Source organism: Taudactylus pleione, unplaced genomic scaffold, assembly GCF_031769625.1.
Source record: "Taudactylus pleione unplaced genomic scaffold, aTauple2 ptg000689l, whole genome shotgun sequence".
NCBI classification, from domain to species: domain Eukaryota; kingdom Metazoa; phylum Chordata; class Amphibia; order Anura; family Myobatrachidae; genus Taudactylus; species Taudactylus pleione.
Window position 1 is genome coordinate 141,445 of NW_028285091.1, and position 17,567 is coordinate 159,011.

The 17,567-nt window shown below is 39.6% G+C and overlaps 1 protein-coding gene across 2 annotated transcripts in view; it reads left to right on the forward strand.

The window, feature by feature from the left end:
* LOC148477777 (uncharacterized) overlaps positions 1 to 4,964 on the forward strand; it is a 41,948-nt gene extending 36,984 nt beyond the window's left edge. The window contains exons 8-9 of one of the 2 annotated variants that reach the window (XM_088456166.1): positions 2,636 to 2,747; positions 3,076 to 4,964. In XM_088456166.1, the coding sequence (XP_088312292.1) occupies positions 2,636 to 2,747; positions 3,076 to 3,977 (1,014 nt within the window). In that variant the 3' untranslated portion in view covers positions 3,978 to 4,964. The remainder of the gene's footprint in view (positions 1 to 2,635; positions 2,748 to 3,075) is intronic. The other variant, XM_088456167.1, reaches the window with a different exon arrangement.
* The last annotated feature ends 12,603 nt before the right edge of the window (positions 4,965 to 17,567 follow it).

Genomic DNA, 17,567 nt, shown 5'->3' on the forward strand with positions numbered 1-17,567 from the left:
GACCAGACCTGCTGTATATCTCCACAGTTTCTTGCAAACATTTTCCATTATGTGGATCCTGATGTTGCTCTTTGTTTTAACAGGATTAGTAGCTTGTTGAGGTTTGGAGGTCGGATGGTGGTGGTCTTCCAGAATTTCACTGCAGGTGCTCAGAGGACTTTGGCATGGGTCAGCTCACATACCCCAAGACGGGATGACCCTCCATGACTGATTTGATGTGCATTTGCTATCCAATATACTGTTATGGTTTCTGTGCATTTGGCTTATTGTCATTTTTTTTTTCTTTCATCTGTTTTTTCATTGCTCTGTTCTTTATATTATTTAAATCCGCCTCATCCTGTATACAGATTTTTTTCTTCGTTCGTACTTAATTGCCTCCAAGGTTTTGATCTGTTATGTAATTATTTTTTCATTTTCCTGCAAAATCTTTGCTAGTTTGGGTACGCTATCCTATACATTATTTTTGTGAGTCTTTTGTCACCTCTTCCTTCGATCGTGGGCAGTATACACCTTGACCTTTGGGTACTCTAGAATAGTTGCCCTAATGTTTTCATAGTATAGAATAGTATAGAGTAGTTGGGAGCGGGGTTTGTTAGGGGATCCAGGTATGCAGTAACCTGGGGGTATGGTCATACAGGGTGAAGGACCCTTGGTGTTTATTATTCTGTTATCTATGTTTGGAGATAATGGCTAGTGTGTACTCTGTGTTAATTTCTCTGTATTGATTTGATCGATTGCTTCACACCAGTCTTCCATAGATAGGTGCACATTAGAGCAGCTCGGTTTGATGTTAGGTTCTGGGGTATAGCTGCATTGCCCTGATCCTTTCTATAAAGCTGGGTTTATACTCGTCACAATGCTACTCATCATTCTCCTGGATTTGTGTTGTGTGGGCCTGAAAGGTACCTTCTTCATACTATTATCCTGTAAGGGATATTATCCTGTAATGTCTGTTTTGTGTATTCCCTGACAGTTACGCATTGTTTTGAGTTACTGAGCTTCCTGTTTTGATCTGGCCTGTCACATTTATTATCCTGTGTGTTAGCGTGTCTTTATATCTGTCCGAGTGCTCTGTGTTATGCCTTCTATTATTGTACACTGATCATGTCGCCCTGATATATTGCTTATTTATTTATTTTTTTGTGGATGTAAATTTAAAAAATTAATATACACAATTTAAAAAAAATATATATATAAAAGGTAATTACTATGGGGAGTACCAAATGGAAAATATAATGTGGAATATGCTCACTGTCACTTCAAATAAAGGAGGATAATATATACATAAAAATAGGGAGAAGTGGGAATAAGATAGTAATAATAGTATAATAAGGGTTACATAGGTGGATGGATGTGGGATTAGGTAAATGGAATAGGTGATGCGGTTACATTACACTAATAGGACAATAGTGGAGTAAACAGAAGTATAGATAAATACTAGGAAAATATAATTAGGCAGTAAGAGTGCAGACAGAGTAAATTGTCTCCCATGGGCTGTAGGGAGTGTCCTGAACACGTTTCACCATCTGTTTGAGGCTTCCTCAGTGGGTTCTTTTTTTTTTTTTTTAAACAATAATTTTTATTGAATTTTTTCAATTTTGTTTTTGTAAAGACATACAAGTAAAAAGAGAAAGGGGGAAAATATAACAAGGGGGAAATACAGGCAATTGTCAATCACAATATAACATAAAACTAACAAAACAGAATCAGTGTATGACCTACACAAACAGTAAAAAACACTCCATAACTCCCATTATACAAACCAAAATATAGAACACACCTAAACTTTGATATATCAATGTGTGGTTATTGGAAGACATGGATCCGTCTTTATAAATTCATGCCAGCTGAACCACTTAATCATTGGTGAGTTAGCAGAAGAAGAGTAAGAGCAATTTAAAGTTTCCATCCGGAAACTATAATTTATTTTGGACTTTATCAAAGATGGGGGGAGGCTTATCCTGCTTCCAAAACTGGGCAATAGCTGCCTTGGTAGCAATAAATACATGGCTAATAAAATATCTATGGTGGGTGGGAACATCATCCTGAAACATATGTAAGAGAGCAGTAGAGGGGGTAAGAGATAGCCGCAAACCTGTGACCTTCAGGATCAAATCTTCCACCTCCAACCAAAGAGAGCGTATAGCAGGGCAGTTCTAAAAAATATGGAATATCTCGCCTATTTGACCACATGCACGCCAACACAAATTAGATTGAGTAGGCCAAATTTTGTGTAATCTATCAGGTGTCAAATAAATGCGGTAGAGTAACTTCACATACATTTCAATATGTGAAATACATCTAGACATTTTAAATACAAAAAAGAAAAGTGTAGCCCATTCATGCGAGTCCAGACATATATTTAGGTGATATTCCCATTTAATAATGGCCAGTGACTTGTCCGGTTCTTCTGCTGTAAGCATAAGGGAGTACCAAAAAGATATACCTCCTTTGCGTGAAATTGAAGATATTCGTGAAAATACATGGGGAGGAATCATTTTCGTCGAGCCTGCTAAATGCGAAAGGACTGTATCCAATGTCTGACTTGAAGAAATGTATAAAAATCTCTAGAGGGAATGGAAAAAGTGTGTTCTTTTTTAAGACTTGTGTTATTTTATATTTTTGCTTTTTTTAGGGTAAATATGTGACTAATATTAAAGAGGAAAATATAAAGAAGGAAGAAGAGACAGATGTGATGGGTGATCAGCAGTGTAAGGAGGAGGAAATCCCTACAGATATCAGCACAGGTGAGTAATAATCACTTATTACAGAAAATACTGACTTACTGCCCATGTCTATGTGTGGGGAACTCTGTAATCATTTTAGGCTTTTATTTTTATTGGGTGAATTCAATTCTAAGCAATGTCTGCATAGTGCCGTCTGAGTCCCTTGTGGATAGCCGGTACCGAGCGGTCACCAACATTGAGAGGATAGAGGGGGTGGAGTTTTTAGTTTAGTTAACCCTTTAGTGCCTGCTACAGTTCCCAGCCTCTTTTCCCAGGTCATCAGTGTTCCCAGAAATGGATTTTATGGTATGTATAAAAGTCCTTTTATTTCCATATATTTTGTACTCAGCAGATGGACACAGCAGAAGAAATATCTCAGAGGAACATCTCCGTTTATCGCCAGATGATAAGATAGAAGATAACGGCTTTACAAGAGACTCTCCAGGAGAAAACGCTATTACCCCAGTTATACACCTGGTACGTCACAGTGCAGCTATGCCATCTGATTCTGGTTGCCATGAAGAATCTTTCCCAGTTGGAACAGATATTGGTCAATCTATTTCATCTCTTATAGAACATGGAAGTATTTTATCTACTATAACTGATGAATGTATTACAGAGAACACAAAGCTGAAAACCCATCAGCCAGCTAAGGCTGGTGAGAAGCCATTTTCATGTTCTGAGTGTGGGAAATGTTTTGCCAGAAAATCAGATCTAGTTAAACATCAGAGAAGTCACACAGGTGAGAGACCATTTCCATGTGCTGAGTGTGGAAAACGTTTTACTCATACATCAGATCTTTGTAGACATCAAAGAATTCACACAGGGGAAAAGCGGTTTTCGTGTTCTGAGTGTGGGAAATGTTTTGCGAGCAAAGCATATCTTGTCAGACATCTGAGTGTCCACACAGGGGAGAAGCCATTTTTGTGTTCTGAGTGTGGGAAATGTTTTGCAAGGAAAACACAGCTTGTTTTACATCAAAGAACTCACACAGGTGAGAAACCGTTTCCATGCTCGGAGTGTGGGAAATGTTTTGCGAGGAAAGCACATCTTGATTTGCATCTGAGTGTCCACACAGGGGAGAAGCCATTTTTGTGTTCTGAGTGTGGGAAATCTTTTGCAAGGAAAACGCATCTTGATTTACATAAGAGAACTCACATAGGTCAGAAACCATTTCCATGCTCTGAGTGTGGGAAATGTTTTAGTGAGAAATCAGTTCTTGTTGTACACCAGAGAACTCACACAGGGTAGAAACCATTTTCATGTACTGAGTGTGGGAAATGTTTTACAGTGAAATCAAACCTTGTTACACATCAGAGAACTCACACTGGAGAGAATAAATTTTCTTGTTCTGTCTGTGGCAGAAGCTTAGGACCAAGACATACTCTTCTTAAACGCCAGAAAGTACACACATGTGAAAAGTAATTTCCTGATATACTGGACACAAAACAGAGTGGCACCAATACTATTGTAAATTGAGTTGTTTTTAATAATAAAAATGGTAAAAAATATATGCACAGAATGTATATTTAAAAATCACTGCATTATGATGGTCACATGGAATATTAACACATTATAAATTTAATTAACATCCACAGACATAGTTGTAATCTGTGTCACCAACATATAAGATTTTGTTTTCTAGGGTGAGATATATAAATGAGGCCCACTTGCTGGAGAGTGCTCCTTTTATAGGAGCTTTCCCAACTTGGCAAGTGGCTGAGAGTCAATTTCTTTTTTACCCCTGGTAAAGGACTTGTATTTTATATGATTAGAGGTGGTGTCGGCCAGGCCTTGGCCTACAGCTTTAAATGTAGGGCCTTGTTACAATGCAACATCCACGGGAAAACATGCCAATCAGTTCTCTTGTAATCAGTGACATCACTGTGGTGCATCATGAGCTGATCACCTGCAATCTATGGAATGACCTGTGTATCAATGATAGGTGTGCTATAGTGTGGCTACGTGTAATGATTATAACATGGGACTAGTTCTAGAGTCCTAGTTGTCGCTCTTTGTGTACAAGTGACACACATTGCTTTCCTATGGTATATAATGTGCTATAGTCTGTGCAGTGGCTAATGCAATTTGTGTCAGGCCGAGTGTGATGTAATTTTGTATCTATACTATGTATTCCCTATATAGTGTATAAGTAGAATAAGTAACAGTACACTGCATATATGGGTATGGCATACTCATTTATGGTCTACACAAACATATCGCAATAAAACCTGTGATTACCGCCAAGCTGGCTGCCTGTTCTTCTTACGGTTGTTTATAGAGTAAAAAGTAACAAAGAATGAGACAGGGAGAGGTCTAACTTATGGGGGAGACAGCGGGGGCAGGAGAGGATAAATGCACAATGGCAATGGCAATTTATCATCTATTTTAGTTTTCCCTGTTGGCGATCATATAAATAGGTTTCTATATTTGTGTTATTTCCTGGACTTCAATACAAGCACCATATCGTCCTCATGTGCAATCTCCAGGTATGCCGTCACCATGTCCACAGCAGAAGGTCCACATTGATAATGGCCACATGGTTACAATGTTGACATCATTAATGGCGAAACCTGCACAATGTTGACCGTTATGTCAACATTTCCATTAGGGTTAGGGACAGTGTTACATTAAAAAGACTGTCGACATTTCAACAATGGCGATATAACAAACAGTATAACTGCTTTTGGGTGGGATCATCTCAGATACCTGGAGGTGCTCCAACAAGCACAATCACAGTCCCCACCCACCAGGTAAATGGTCCACAGTCGTGTCCCAAATATCCTAACAGGAATAGCATCCTCCAGTCACTGCTTGGGGATCACCTCATCCTCCCCAGTTACCACCTTACTCGGGTGATTACCCTCCTCTACTGCATGGGCACACCATTTTCTATTTGGCTGGATCCTGGGGGTAGATTTACTAAAGCTTCTAAAACAAGTGGTGTTACCCATAGCAACTCATCAGATTCTAATATTTCTCTGTTGTATTCTACAAAATGATAGACAGATTTTGGTTAGTTGCTATGAGTAATGCCACCACTTGTCTGTTTTAGGAGCTTTAGTACATCTACCTCTGGGAGAGCGGCCAAACTGCAGGATAACTAATTTGGTCTGTCCCCAGTGGAACTATTACTGGTCTGTAGCTACATCAATGAGTCCAGTAGTAGGATTGGGGTAAAGGGGCACTAAAATAACAGGTTCACCCTTCCAAGTGTGTTACACATGGATCCAATGTCTTGGAGGGGTTATGAGACACATAACACTTGGGTAACCTGGTTAGAACAAAATAGTTGTGACTTGATAGCTCATGGAAAGAGGGGTACCAAGGGGTTTGACTTTTATTACATGACCTGCTGCCATGGTTTTGGCACAGTTCTATATTATTATGCTGTAGTAGAATAAATACTTAGGTTTTAGAGAACAGGTATCCACTAACAGCTGTAACCTCTGAATAATACGTTACCCTATACGGAAACGTTGGATCGGAGATAAATAAGTGTTATGGTAAGTATTTAGAAAAAGTTCTGTGTATATATACTTGCCGTCAAAGTATTCCTAGAAAACCAAAGAGCCTTGTCAAGTTGTTCCATACTTAAAGTAGGGAATTATATTAGCCATCCCGCCATACCTCCTGAAATCGTGGTGTGATCTATAAGCTCCCTCAAGAAAGTATAGTGTATCGATATGGCTTTATGAGTAGGTACTTGCCTACTCAGTAGCTGATCCAAATTGTTCTCCCAATCCTTATCTGAGAAATGACCCAACAAATGTGATACATAAAAACGTACTTGTAGAAAAGCCAAAGGGTATGGGCTTACCACTGCATATGTTGACATTTCAGAATATGAAAGGATACGTTTATTGTTCCGGGAAACCAGAGAGCCACCATTACCTATTCCCGCCACCCTCCACAAAGTAAAAGGGAGAGCAGCCATGCCATCCAAGAAGTTAGGGTTTCCTATCAAGGGTAGATATAGGGAATGGAATGCAGTTAATCCTGCTTTATACCTTTAAGACAGTGTTTCCCAACCTTGGTCCTCAAGGCACACTTAACAGTCCAGGTTTTACTGATATCCTTGCTTGAGCACAGATGGTTTAACCAAAATAACTCAGGTACTAATTGAGACACCTTTGCTTAAGTATGGCTATCCTTAAAGCCTGGGCTGTTAGTATACCTTGAGGACTGTGGTTGGGAACCCCTGCCTTAGGATATGCCAGATTTTTCTGGTTGTCCAGAGAGGTGGTTTTTGAACTTTGTGAATCAGGAATTTCCTGGTCATGGTGGAGAAAGCAAATCAAATCAATAGTACCTAAAAATTCTTGGAGGTTTTGTGAAGCCAGTCCCTTAAATGTCTCAAAAGCGCTGCATGATTATGCGTTTCAATATTTGGGAAATTGATGCCTCCATTACTCTTGGGTTGGTTTAACTTTCCAAATAAACTTTCGAAATAGAGCATTAATCTGTTGTATGTCTTTCTTGGTTAAGATCAATGGAAGAGATTGGAGTGGGTACAGCAAACGAGGTATGGCAACCATTTTTAATAAATTAGCCCTTACCAAAAAAGAAAGTGGTAACCTTTCCCATTCTTTGATATTTCTATTCAATGTTTGTATAGCTCGGTTTACTTTAAAACTGTATAGATTAGCATGGTGTTGAGGTAAAACTATACCTAGATATGGAATATGGGACGTGGCCCATTGGAAGGAAAATCTATTCGCCCAAGGGGGACGTATTTGTCTATTATATAACATTGCTGTCGATTTGTCCATATTTATACTAAAGCCCGAAATGGAGCCAAATAGATAAATTTTATCAAGAATTTGGGAAAGAGAGTGTTCAGGGTCATGAATATATGACAGAATGTCATCAGCAAAAGCTGATATTTTAATTTCCTTATGACCAATCTTGATACCTTTTAAAAGTTGCCCAATTTTGAAGAGTTCTCTGCAAAGGGTCTAAAGCTTAGTTAAACAAGAGAGGAGATAATGAGCACCCCTGATGGATCCCTCTAATTAAAGTAAACTGTGGACCTATTGTGCCATTAATCAATAGGGATGTGGAAGGATCAGTATAAAAATATTTTATTAAATAATAAAGGCTGGGTCAAATCCCCGTAGTTCCAATACTCTGAAGAGCTGTGGCCAAAGCACCATAGGGAATGCCTTATTGGCATCCAAGCTAAAAAGCATATGTTGTTTTCGCAGGAGAGGTGTTAAAAGATATTATTGAGGCTAATGAAGGGCGAATAGTTTTGTTGGCATGGCAGTCCTGAACAAAACCTGACTGATGTTCAGATAAAATAATAGGTAAAATATTCTGAAGGCTCATGGCCATAATTTTGGCCAAAAGTTTGAAATCTGTATTTAATAAACTGGCTTATAACAAGTTACTAAACCAGGGTCCCTTTCATGTTTAGGTATTAGCATCGTAAATGCCTCATTAAAAGTAGTTTACCGAGAACTCTTAGTATGAATCTCCCTATACAACTCCAACAACACAGGAGCTATATGTGGTTGTAAAATGCTGTAGTAATCCTCTGATAGACCATCTGGACCGGGTGATTTACTATTAGGGAGACGAGAGAAGGCCATATTTACCTCATCCATAGTTATGTCTCCAACTAAAACCTCTTTTTGCTCCGGAGTTAAGTGCGGTAGCACAGACTCCGTTAAAAAATTATCTTGAATCTCCTGCTCCACTGGGGAAGAACAGAATATGGTCTCTTAATATGTCTGGAATTCGGCCGCTGTATCTGGAGACTTAGTTAAAATTACTCCTGTGGAAGACTGTTTTAAAGAAATAATAGTGTGTCTTTTTCTAAATGGTTTAGACATAGCTGCCAGTAATTTTCCTGCCTTATTGCCCCATCTATAATATTTATTCCTAGTGTAGTCCAATGAATGCTTAGCTTGTGTCGCCAAGTAAGTCTCTAACAACCTACGTGTTTGTTTATATGTTTGCATTGTCTCCTCGGAGGGTTAGCTGTATAAGCCTAAAAGGAGTCAGACATGGCCGATCTAAGTGAGTTGTACTCTGCCCTGCCTTCCTTTTTTTGTGTGAAACATAGCCAATAATGTGCCCCTTCATAGTAGCCTTAGATGCGGCCCAAAAGAGGACTGGACGATCCCAGCATTCCAAATTATCGTCAATATAATTTGTCCACTGATGGGTCAAATACGATTTGAAATCATCAGAGTTTGCTAAATAATGAGGGAACCGCCATATAATATCTCCCTGTCTCATATGGGAATGAGTCAAGGCTATAGACACAGGGGTATGGTCAGATATGAGTATGTCATGTATGTCTACTCGGGAGATATGTGTCTTCAAATCATCTGATACCAGAATTTTGTCAATCCTAGAGAGAGAACCATGCACCATTGAAAGGCTTGTACATGTTCTGTCAGTAGGCTTCAAAACCCTCCAAGGGTCCTCCAAAACAGGATCAACTGTAAAGGATTGAAGCATTTGGCATTGTGACAATGGAAGTCTTGGTGCAGGAGGCGACTTGTCTACTAGAGGGTCCTCTACCATATTAAAGTCTCCTCCTAATTTAAGGGGATAGTTATTTCGTCCCTGCACAATTTGGCCTAGAGTCTGGATATATAAATGAGTATTGACATTAGGGGCATATAAATTTACCAATGTATATTTTGTTTGGAATATTTCCACATCCATTATAATGTAACGACCCTCCTGATCCACGGTTTGTGATAGTATTGAGACTGCTAAGTCTTTTTGAAACCATATGGCCACTCCCAAGACTCTCCTATGGAAAGAGGCTGATATACATTGACCGATCCATGGAGTTTTTAATGAATTATCCTCGGTTGAGTCCCAATGGGTCTCCTGAAGAAAAACGACATCTGGTTTGAGTCGTTTCAAATGAGTTAGTACCCTTTTCCGTTTTATAGGCGTATGTAGTCCACCAACATTCCAGGAAACAACAGCTAGGGGCTGGGGTGGGAGGGGTGTGGGAAAGTTAATTCTAGAAGATCATATGGCTACTCACCCCGTTCACCCATAGATATTCTGCAGAGAATTTTGTTCATAGTGTCCCACCTGGGTCCGTGCCGAATACTGAACCTTACCCTACACAGAATTGAGTTGAATACATTAGAAAAACATAATAATCAGAAACAGAATCGTGACCATATTTAATAAGCAGACAACTTATTTCACTGCACCTCCTACTTCCATTTTCAAAATTTTCCATCTTAACAAAACTATAGTGGGCACCCACTAAATTTAGAGGCGTGCACTTTAACATTTTTGACATATCACATAGGAAAAAGGGGAAATAGAAAAAAAAAAGAACACATTTTAGGGAGTTATCCCATAGAGAGTGTACATTATGAAATTCAAAAGAACAAACACATTTCAACTACCCAAATATAGTTGAAATATTTTGTTTCCTGCTCAGGCAGAGCTTTTCTAAACTAATAACATTTTGAAAATTAATCTTGGAGAATAATCATCTGGTAGGAGATTGACGTGGAGACATATTAGACATAAAATGTGATTTGGCCAAAACAGAGTCCGTAAAAAACAGATTGGATCCATTCTCCAGGACTGGAAGTTTCGCAGGGTATAGTAAGGCAAATCTAATATTCTTCTTATGTAGAAAAGAGCAAACTTCAGAAAATTCCTTTCTCTTTTGGCTTATTATAGCCGAAAAATCTTGGAATATCAGAATTTTGTTACCATCGACCAATAATTCTCTAGATCTACGAAATGCAATCAAACTCTGCTCCTTTGTTCTGTAATCAAGGTATCGTGCTATCACAGGGCGTGACCTTTGACGTCCTCCCTTTCTTTCCATCCCAATTCTATGAGCTCTCTCGATGTGTGGAATATCTATAGTATCCATGATCCCTAACGCTGTAGGAATATCTCTGGTAACGAAAGATATTAAACCTGATCCAGATGGTTTCAGGCACCCCTATAAATCGTAGATTGCTGCACCTGCACCTACTCTCTAGGTCATCTATTTTCTCCTGAAGTTGTTGTAATAAACGGTCATGGGCTGACTCTTCTGTCTGACAGGAATGCAAATGATCCTCAGTATCACTAACCCTTCACTCTAATGCTGTTATACGAGAGGCATGCGAATCTATTCGGGCCAATCCCGACTCTAGACGGGTCTGAAGATCATTAAACCTCACATCCAACAATGGCATCATAAAGTCGGATATTTCTTTAGCTGTTAGGGGGGTACAGTCCACTTTTGACGAATGTGAAGGGCCATGATCTGAGGTAGTAGGGGAAGGTGGGGCAGATTTCTGAAGAGGTGCCTTATTTTTACCTTGTTTAGTAGATACAGGTTGTTTAGGCGGCATGGTATTGTCAATATACCTGTCCATACCCCCCAATAAAAACGTATATACATTTGAATACTGTATATATAGTAAACTGACAGAATAGGAATTAGTATGAGTACAAGAGGTCACTTAAGCAGAATCATAGAAATCAGAACAAAGCGCCTGAGCAGGAACATGGATATCTTTTACATGTACAGATAAATATTCTCTGTGGGCATTTTCCCAATAATTGTTGATCGGGTCTACATATTATTTTCCAGATAAAACAATCAACGATTGAAATAATCAGTAGAACAGACTAAAATCAATCAGCTAGAGTTTCAAAAATATTACACAATATATTAGTTTTAAAGAAAACCAGTGAAAAGTATAGCTAAATAGTGAGTGAAAAACGTTCCCGCCAAAAATATCAGCAAACTACGACCAGACTATGCCCCTTATAAGAACCAAAAATGTGCAGTATTCAAATATACTCTTTCAATTAAAAGGTTCAAACAAAATGTGCGTATGGGTCGTAAAAAAGCAGAACCAGCACAAATCTTAATTAAGTATATAAGGAAATAGAGAATCAAACCCAGTTCAGGGGATATATAACTATTAGTGATCAACCACCAGATGGCAGCGAAACACCACCCCTGCAAATAAAGGGCAAAATAGCCTAACACAATTCCTAGAATATGCAAATACAGTGATACAGCTTTTACAAATAACAAACAATGGGCCTGATTCAGACCCGCTCGCTAGCGCTGTGCGCTCACAAGCGGCCTGATGGTTTGCGAACGTGCATGCGCACGCTTCATTCTGCGCGTGTGTGAACTATTCAGTGCAATCGCAGCCCGCTCACTCGCCCAGCAAAGTCAGTCCAGTGAAATGAGTGACAGGAGAGGCCGTTTGTGGGTGGTAACAGGGGCAGGACACTAATAACGGGGGTGTGGAGGTGCGAACGCAGGCGTGCCTGAGTGTTTCAACGCTGTTTTTAAGGCATGCATAATTAACAGGCAGCGTCATAGTACGCGTCACATGCCTGTTTTTTACACTGAAGTCCTCGCAGTGCTTGCGGCAGGGTAAGGCAACCAAAAGCGCTGCGATCGCTACCGATGGTGCTCGATGTACCAACGTTTTAATACACTTTCTGGAGATAACGTGCGCAAGTGGGCGTCTCAACATACACTGATGGGTGTCTGCATACAGAGAGCGATCGCTCGCCCAGCCAAAGTGGGTTTGTTTATGCCTTGGCGAGCGATCGCTTTCCATGTCGTCACTTTGAAAAATTTGCATACGCTGGTTGTGAACGATCGCATCTAGCGAGCGGGTCTGAATCAGGCCCTATGTCCCTTGTGGGATCTAGAAATATACTATATATATATATATATATATATATATATATAAATATATACACACACACACACTTTTCAATGGAAAGTTGCAATCAAAATATACATATAGGTTGTTGAGAAACAGAACCAACACAAATTTAAATAATTATATTAGCACTATAGGGAAGCGAAGATTTAAACCCAGTCCAGGGAAAGACCAGGGACACGTGGAGTCAGCGTCCTCCCTGGTCAGAGACTCCAGCAACGGTATACCACAGCCAAGTAAGTGCCAGGGAAGGACTCCTTTTATTCTCCCTTTCCCTCTCCCTTGAGACAGGTGAAATTTTGATGAAGGAAGACAAAGGACTCTTTAGGTTAGGAAGGCAGAGCAGTCTGTCCTCATTAGTCCAAGGAGCACGCCATGTGGTTTTAGGTGCTCACATAGACCATCAGTCACGGTGACCGGGCTCCGGTGTTAAAGGTAGAAATCAGCTCAATGGTAGTCTCAATCTTCTCACCTTCGAAGGCTGAATCCAGTTATCAATTATATTTTGTTGAAAAACAATTTTAGCAGGAGGATTGATGTGGATTTTACAGACCACGTCAGAGAACTCACTAAAAAGCAGCCATGCGAGATGCCCCGCCCACCGGAAGACCTGGCAAAATATTTAAAAAAAATATAGTTCAAGCAAGATAGAGAAATGTGCATAAAAAATAAAGACATTTTGTGTGTTTAAAACTTTGTGTAATACCGCTGGTTATATATACTGTACCTATACCTTAGTATAGTAGGACTAATGCTATTCTCTTGATATCACTGTTGGAAAAATGAATTTAATATACAGGTTTCTATTTTCCTTTATCAGTGATATTCATTTAAATGGGAGTTTTTATCTGCAGCAGTTATAATGTAACAAGTTATGTTACACTTGGATCGTATTGTATCAATTCAAGAGAAACAGTCTCAGAGTAGTTCTTTTAGTAACCATTTATATTTGTCTGCTCTGTGGCAGCCCGTTTATATTTCAATCACGTTACTGATAATCTCTGAGCTAGCCGGCTCCATACAATTCCCACCCAGCTCATCAGTGGCTATCTCTGGGATAGTATTGCTGTATTTACTGTCAATCATAATGCTGTCTTGATAGTCTAGTAGTCTTTCAGACTGCTGCAGTAATAAAACATATTTTCATATTAATCCATCCCTATAACAACCAATGTGTAACCAGCGGTACGTGTAATGACACACCAACACGCATTTCGCCTGGCTGCTTTGCCAAGGCATCAACCCGAGTGATCGTATCCGTCCTCATTTATCCCCCAGGTCAGGTACCGATTGGTTCATTCAAATATGTAATTGCCACTCAAATTCCTATTGGTTCTAGTGTTTCCTATTCCCGTCTATTGCGGGTGTTATTGCCGAGTACCATTGATTACTATGCCGCTCGTATATCCTTCACGTTAGTGCAGTGACGTCATCTGTAGCTGGATCAATTATATCTTAATCCAGTACATTATCTTTATTGCAGCCCCCGATTTCATTTGTACTTTAACCATATGCATATATAGATATAAATAACATATAATGATTACACTGTACAACAAATTAATACTTTTAATTTGTTTCCTTCCTAAAAATACATTATTACATACATTACTAATTTGAGGTCAAGAAAAACAAATGATTTCAGAATGTTTTAACTAGCTCTATTTTTTGAGCTACACTACTTGCTGTGTATGTACATTAGTAATATAGTTATAGGGAAAAGCTATTTTAAAATAATCTGATATTTTTTCGATTGAATTAAAACAACTATTGTTTATTTTCTATCAATCACAAATAAGAACACAAAATGAAACAAACATACAGCATAGGAAAGTACTATGTAATATAGTGGCCTATTCATGGGGGTGCTTTCTCTTTGCTTGTCGCTTGTACTCCTCTTCTGGGGCATCTCTTGTCACTGTCACCTACCCTGATATCTTTGTTCTATTGCTGAAATGTCTTGGTGGAATCGCTCACTATGCTTGTCACTCAGTGCACCACAGTTATCTTGTGTGGGTAATCCCGTGAATCGTATATATTTGAATAGGGGAGGAGACAAAAAACTGATTCATTTAATTGGGTCATTAGGCCCCGCCCCCTCTGCGCGGAACGCAGATTGCTGGTAAGATTCTCTCCATTCTGCCCACTTCACTAGGAATACCCCTACATCGTTATAAATGGGCTATATCTCGGAACTCAGAGATAACCAAGAGTTTTAAATGTCATATTCATTCTTTGCATGCTGAAATTAATTAGAAGTAACTATTTTCACATCGGAAACATTTTCATTGTTGTGCAGTGTTATCTTTATAATCCAAATATCTATTATTAACATGTCAATATTTGTTTGAGAGTAATTTAGTATGAATCATCAGTATCCCCCAATGATATATGAATTATCTAACCTTAAATAATACATTTCAATATAAAAGTATAAACATATACAATACAACACATATTTCTAAAATTATCAATTGATCCACCAATTGAAGAGTGTAAAAGAGAGAAAAACCATATTCATCATTATTATTAATTAATAAATATTGGAGTAAAAAATAAGTGAGAAAAAACTAAATAAATCTATATAAATGATTATTCAAATACAATAAATCGAAGTGATATGAATAAAATAATTAATTTATTAATAATAGACCCTATAATTGTGTATCACAATAATTGATTATACTGTGAAATTACATATATAAAATCCTCAATATATTACCTGTGTATCCTTATAGTGATATTTATTGTGACCAATAATAGGGCAAATATGTGATAATTCAAATTAATATAATTGTTTATAACATATCCTAAATAGTGTGTTCATTCTAAATATATATCCCAAATGTGAGTATTCTTAGTGTTCCCTATTATATATATACAAATAAATATCTGTGCATTTGCCCAAATAGAGGTGTAAGTGAATGTCCCAAATGTACATACATGAATATATATATATATATCTCTACATATCTATGCACACATGCAGTCGGTATAAGGAAAATTGACTCCAATTGTATCATTAGATGTTCATATTTTATTGTAATTTCCTATAGTTTATGTGGGACTAGCGAATCATTATAGTGTTGTCACAATTCTCAGGTAGATTATGGATGCAACCCGTATTTAGGGAATTGACGTGACCTATTCCTGAGGCGCGGAGTCTAATGTGCCGGCAGTTTTCACCAGGGACCCTCGCAAGAGGTTGCAGCCCCCAGGATAGGTTCCCCTATACAGGTGCTGGGAATCTCTGGATGGTGCGTAGAGAATATTCAGCGTAGTCGACAAGCCGGGTCAGGACCAAACAGACAATACGGTACCAGGGAGCAGACGAAAAGGGGGTCACAGGGAATAGCCGAGGTCAGGACCAGATATAACGCAGTACCAAGGGTTAAGAAAAATCAGAGTCACAGGTAAGCCAAAGGTCGGGAACGTTTAGAGTATATACTGTACACTGGAATGCTGGAGTAAGGTAATGGAGCCTAAACTCTGGCACTGGAGAAATCCCAGGAACTTCCTTAAATAGGTCAGGGTCCAACCAGCCTCAATCAGCACCACATACTTCCTGCAACTGTCCCTTTAAATCTAGAGCAGAGCACGTGTCCCTATGGGAGCCGCATCTGCCTGCACACAGAGCCACCGGGGGAGAGACCGTAGCGGGTTGCCAGGGAAGAGACAGCAGTGGATCGCCGAGGGAGAGACAGCAGCGGGTGCCGGGGACACAGTGCCGCTGGGCCCGGTATGTAGCAGCCGGTGTCCGGCGCGCTGTGACAGTACCCCCTCCTTTAGGGGTGGGCACCGAACACCTCACAAATGGTTTGTTGGGAAAACTTTGGTGGAACTCCTGAAGAACACGGGGTGCATGGATATCTGAGGCCTTGACCCAGCAGTGCTCCTCAGGTCCATACCCCTTCGAGTCCACCAAGAACTGAACAGCTCCTCTAGAAACCCTGGAATCCAGGATCTGTTTCACTTCATACTCCTGCTGATCCACTGCAATCGCAGGAGGAGCACTGCCAGGTGCCGAGAAACGATTAAGTACCAGGGGTTTTAGAAGGAAGGGACACATGAAATACATTTAGTATCCTAAGTGTATTAGGAAGTTTCAGACGGAATACCACTGGATTAATCACCTGAAGAATCTGGAAGGGACCGATGTATCTGGGAGCAAATTTCATTGTAGGAACTCTCAATCTCAGATGTTTGGTTGACAGCCAGACTTTCCTGGAACCTTCCTCCTTTTCCTATCTGCAAACATTTTATACCTTGAAGAGACCTGCCTTGCACAAATTCGTCTTTACCTCCTTCCAGACTTAAGGAAGCAGCTTACTGTACCATACACAGCTGGACATGATGCTGATAGAAGACCTGGTAGCTCTGGTAACATAGGATGCAAATCGTATATGACAAAAAATGGAGAGTGCCCCGATGCTTCATAATACAAATTATTGTGGGCAAATTCACCCCATGGTAACAGAGAGACCCAGGCATCTTGATTGGCTGAATCATACATCCAAATGAACTACTCCAAATCCTGGTTTATTTGCACTGTTTGGCCATTACTCTGGAGATGGTAGATCGAGGAGAAGCTCAACTAAATGCCAAAGCATCTGCATAATGCTCTCCAGAATCTAGAAGTAAACTGTAGCCCTCGGTCGGAAACAATGTCTTTTGTTAATCTGTGCAACCAAAAATTTCTCTAATAAACACCTCTGTCAACTTCGGTGCTGAAGGTAGACCCTTTAGAGAAATAAAGTGCGCGGTCTTGGAGAATCTATCCACCACCACCAGGATAGTGTTGTACCCTTGGCACAAAGGGAGATCTGTCACAAAGTCCATAGAGATGTGAGTCCAGGGACAATCAGGTACTGATAGTGGAATCAGAGGACCAGTTGGAGGGTGTTTTGGAACTTTGTGCTGCGCACACGTATGACAAGCTGCCACAAAGTCCCTAATATCTTGCCGAACCGTTGGCCACCAGTATCTCCTGAGGATTAGCTCCAAGGTTTTTTTGACTCCTGCGTGCCCACTGAAATGTGACGAATGCGCCCACTAAAGTCATTTGGAGTGAAGTTCGGAAGCTATAAAAGTTTTCCCTTGTGGAATTTTGACCTTGCTGATGACAGCTGCAAAGCAAGCAGGGTTCAGAATGGGC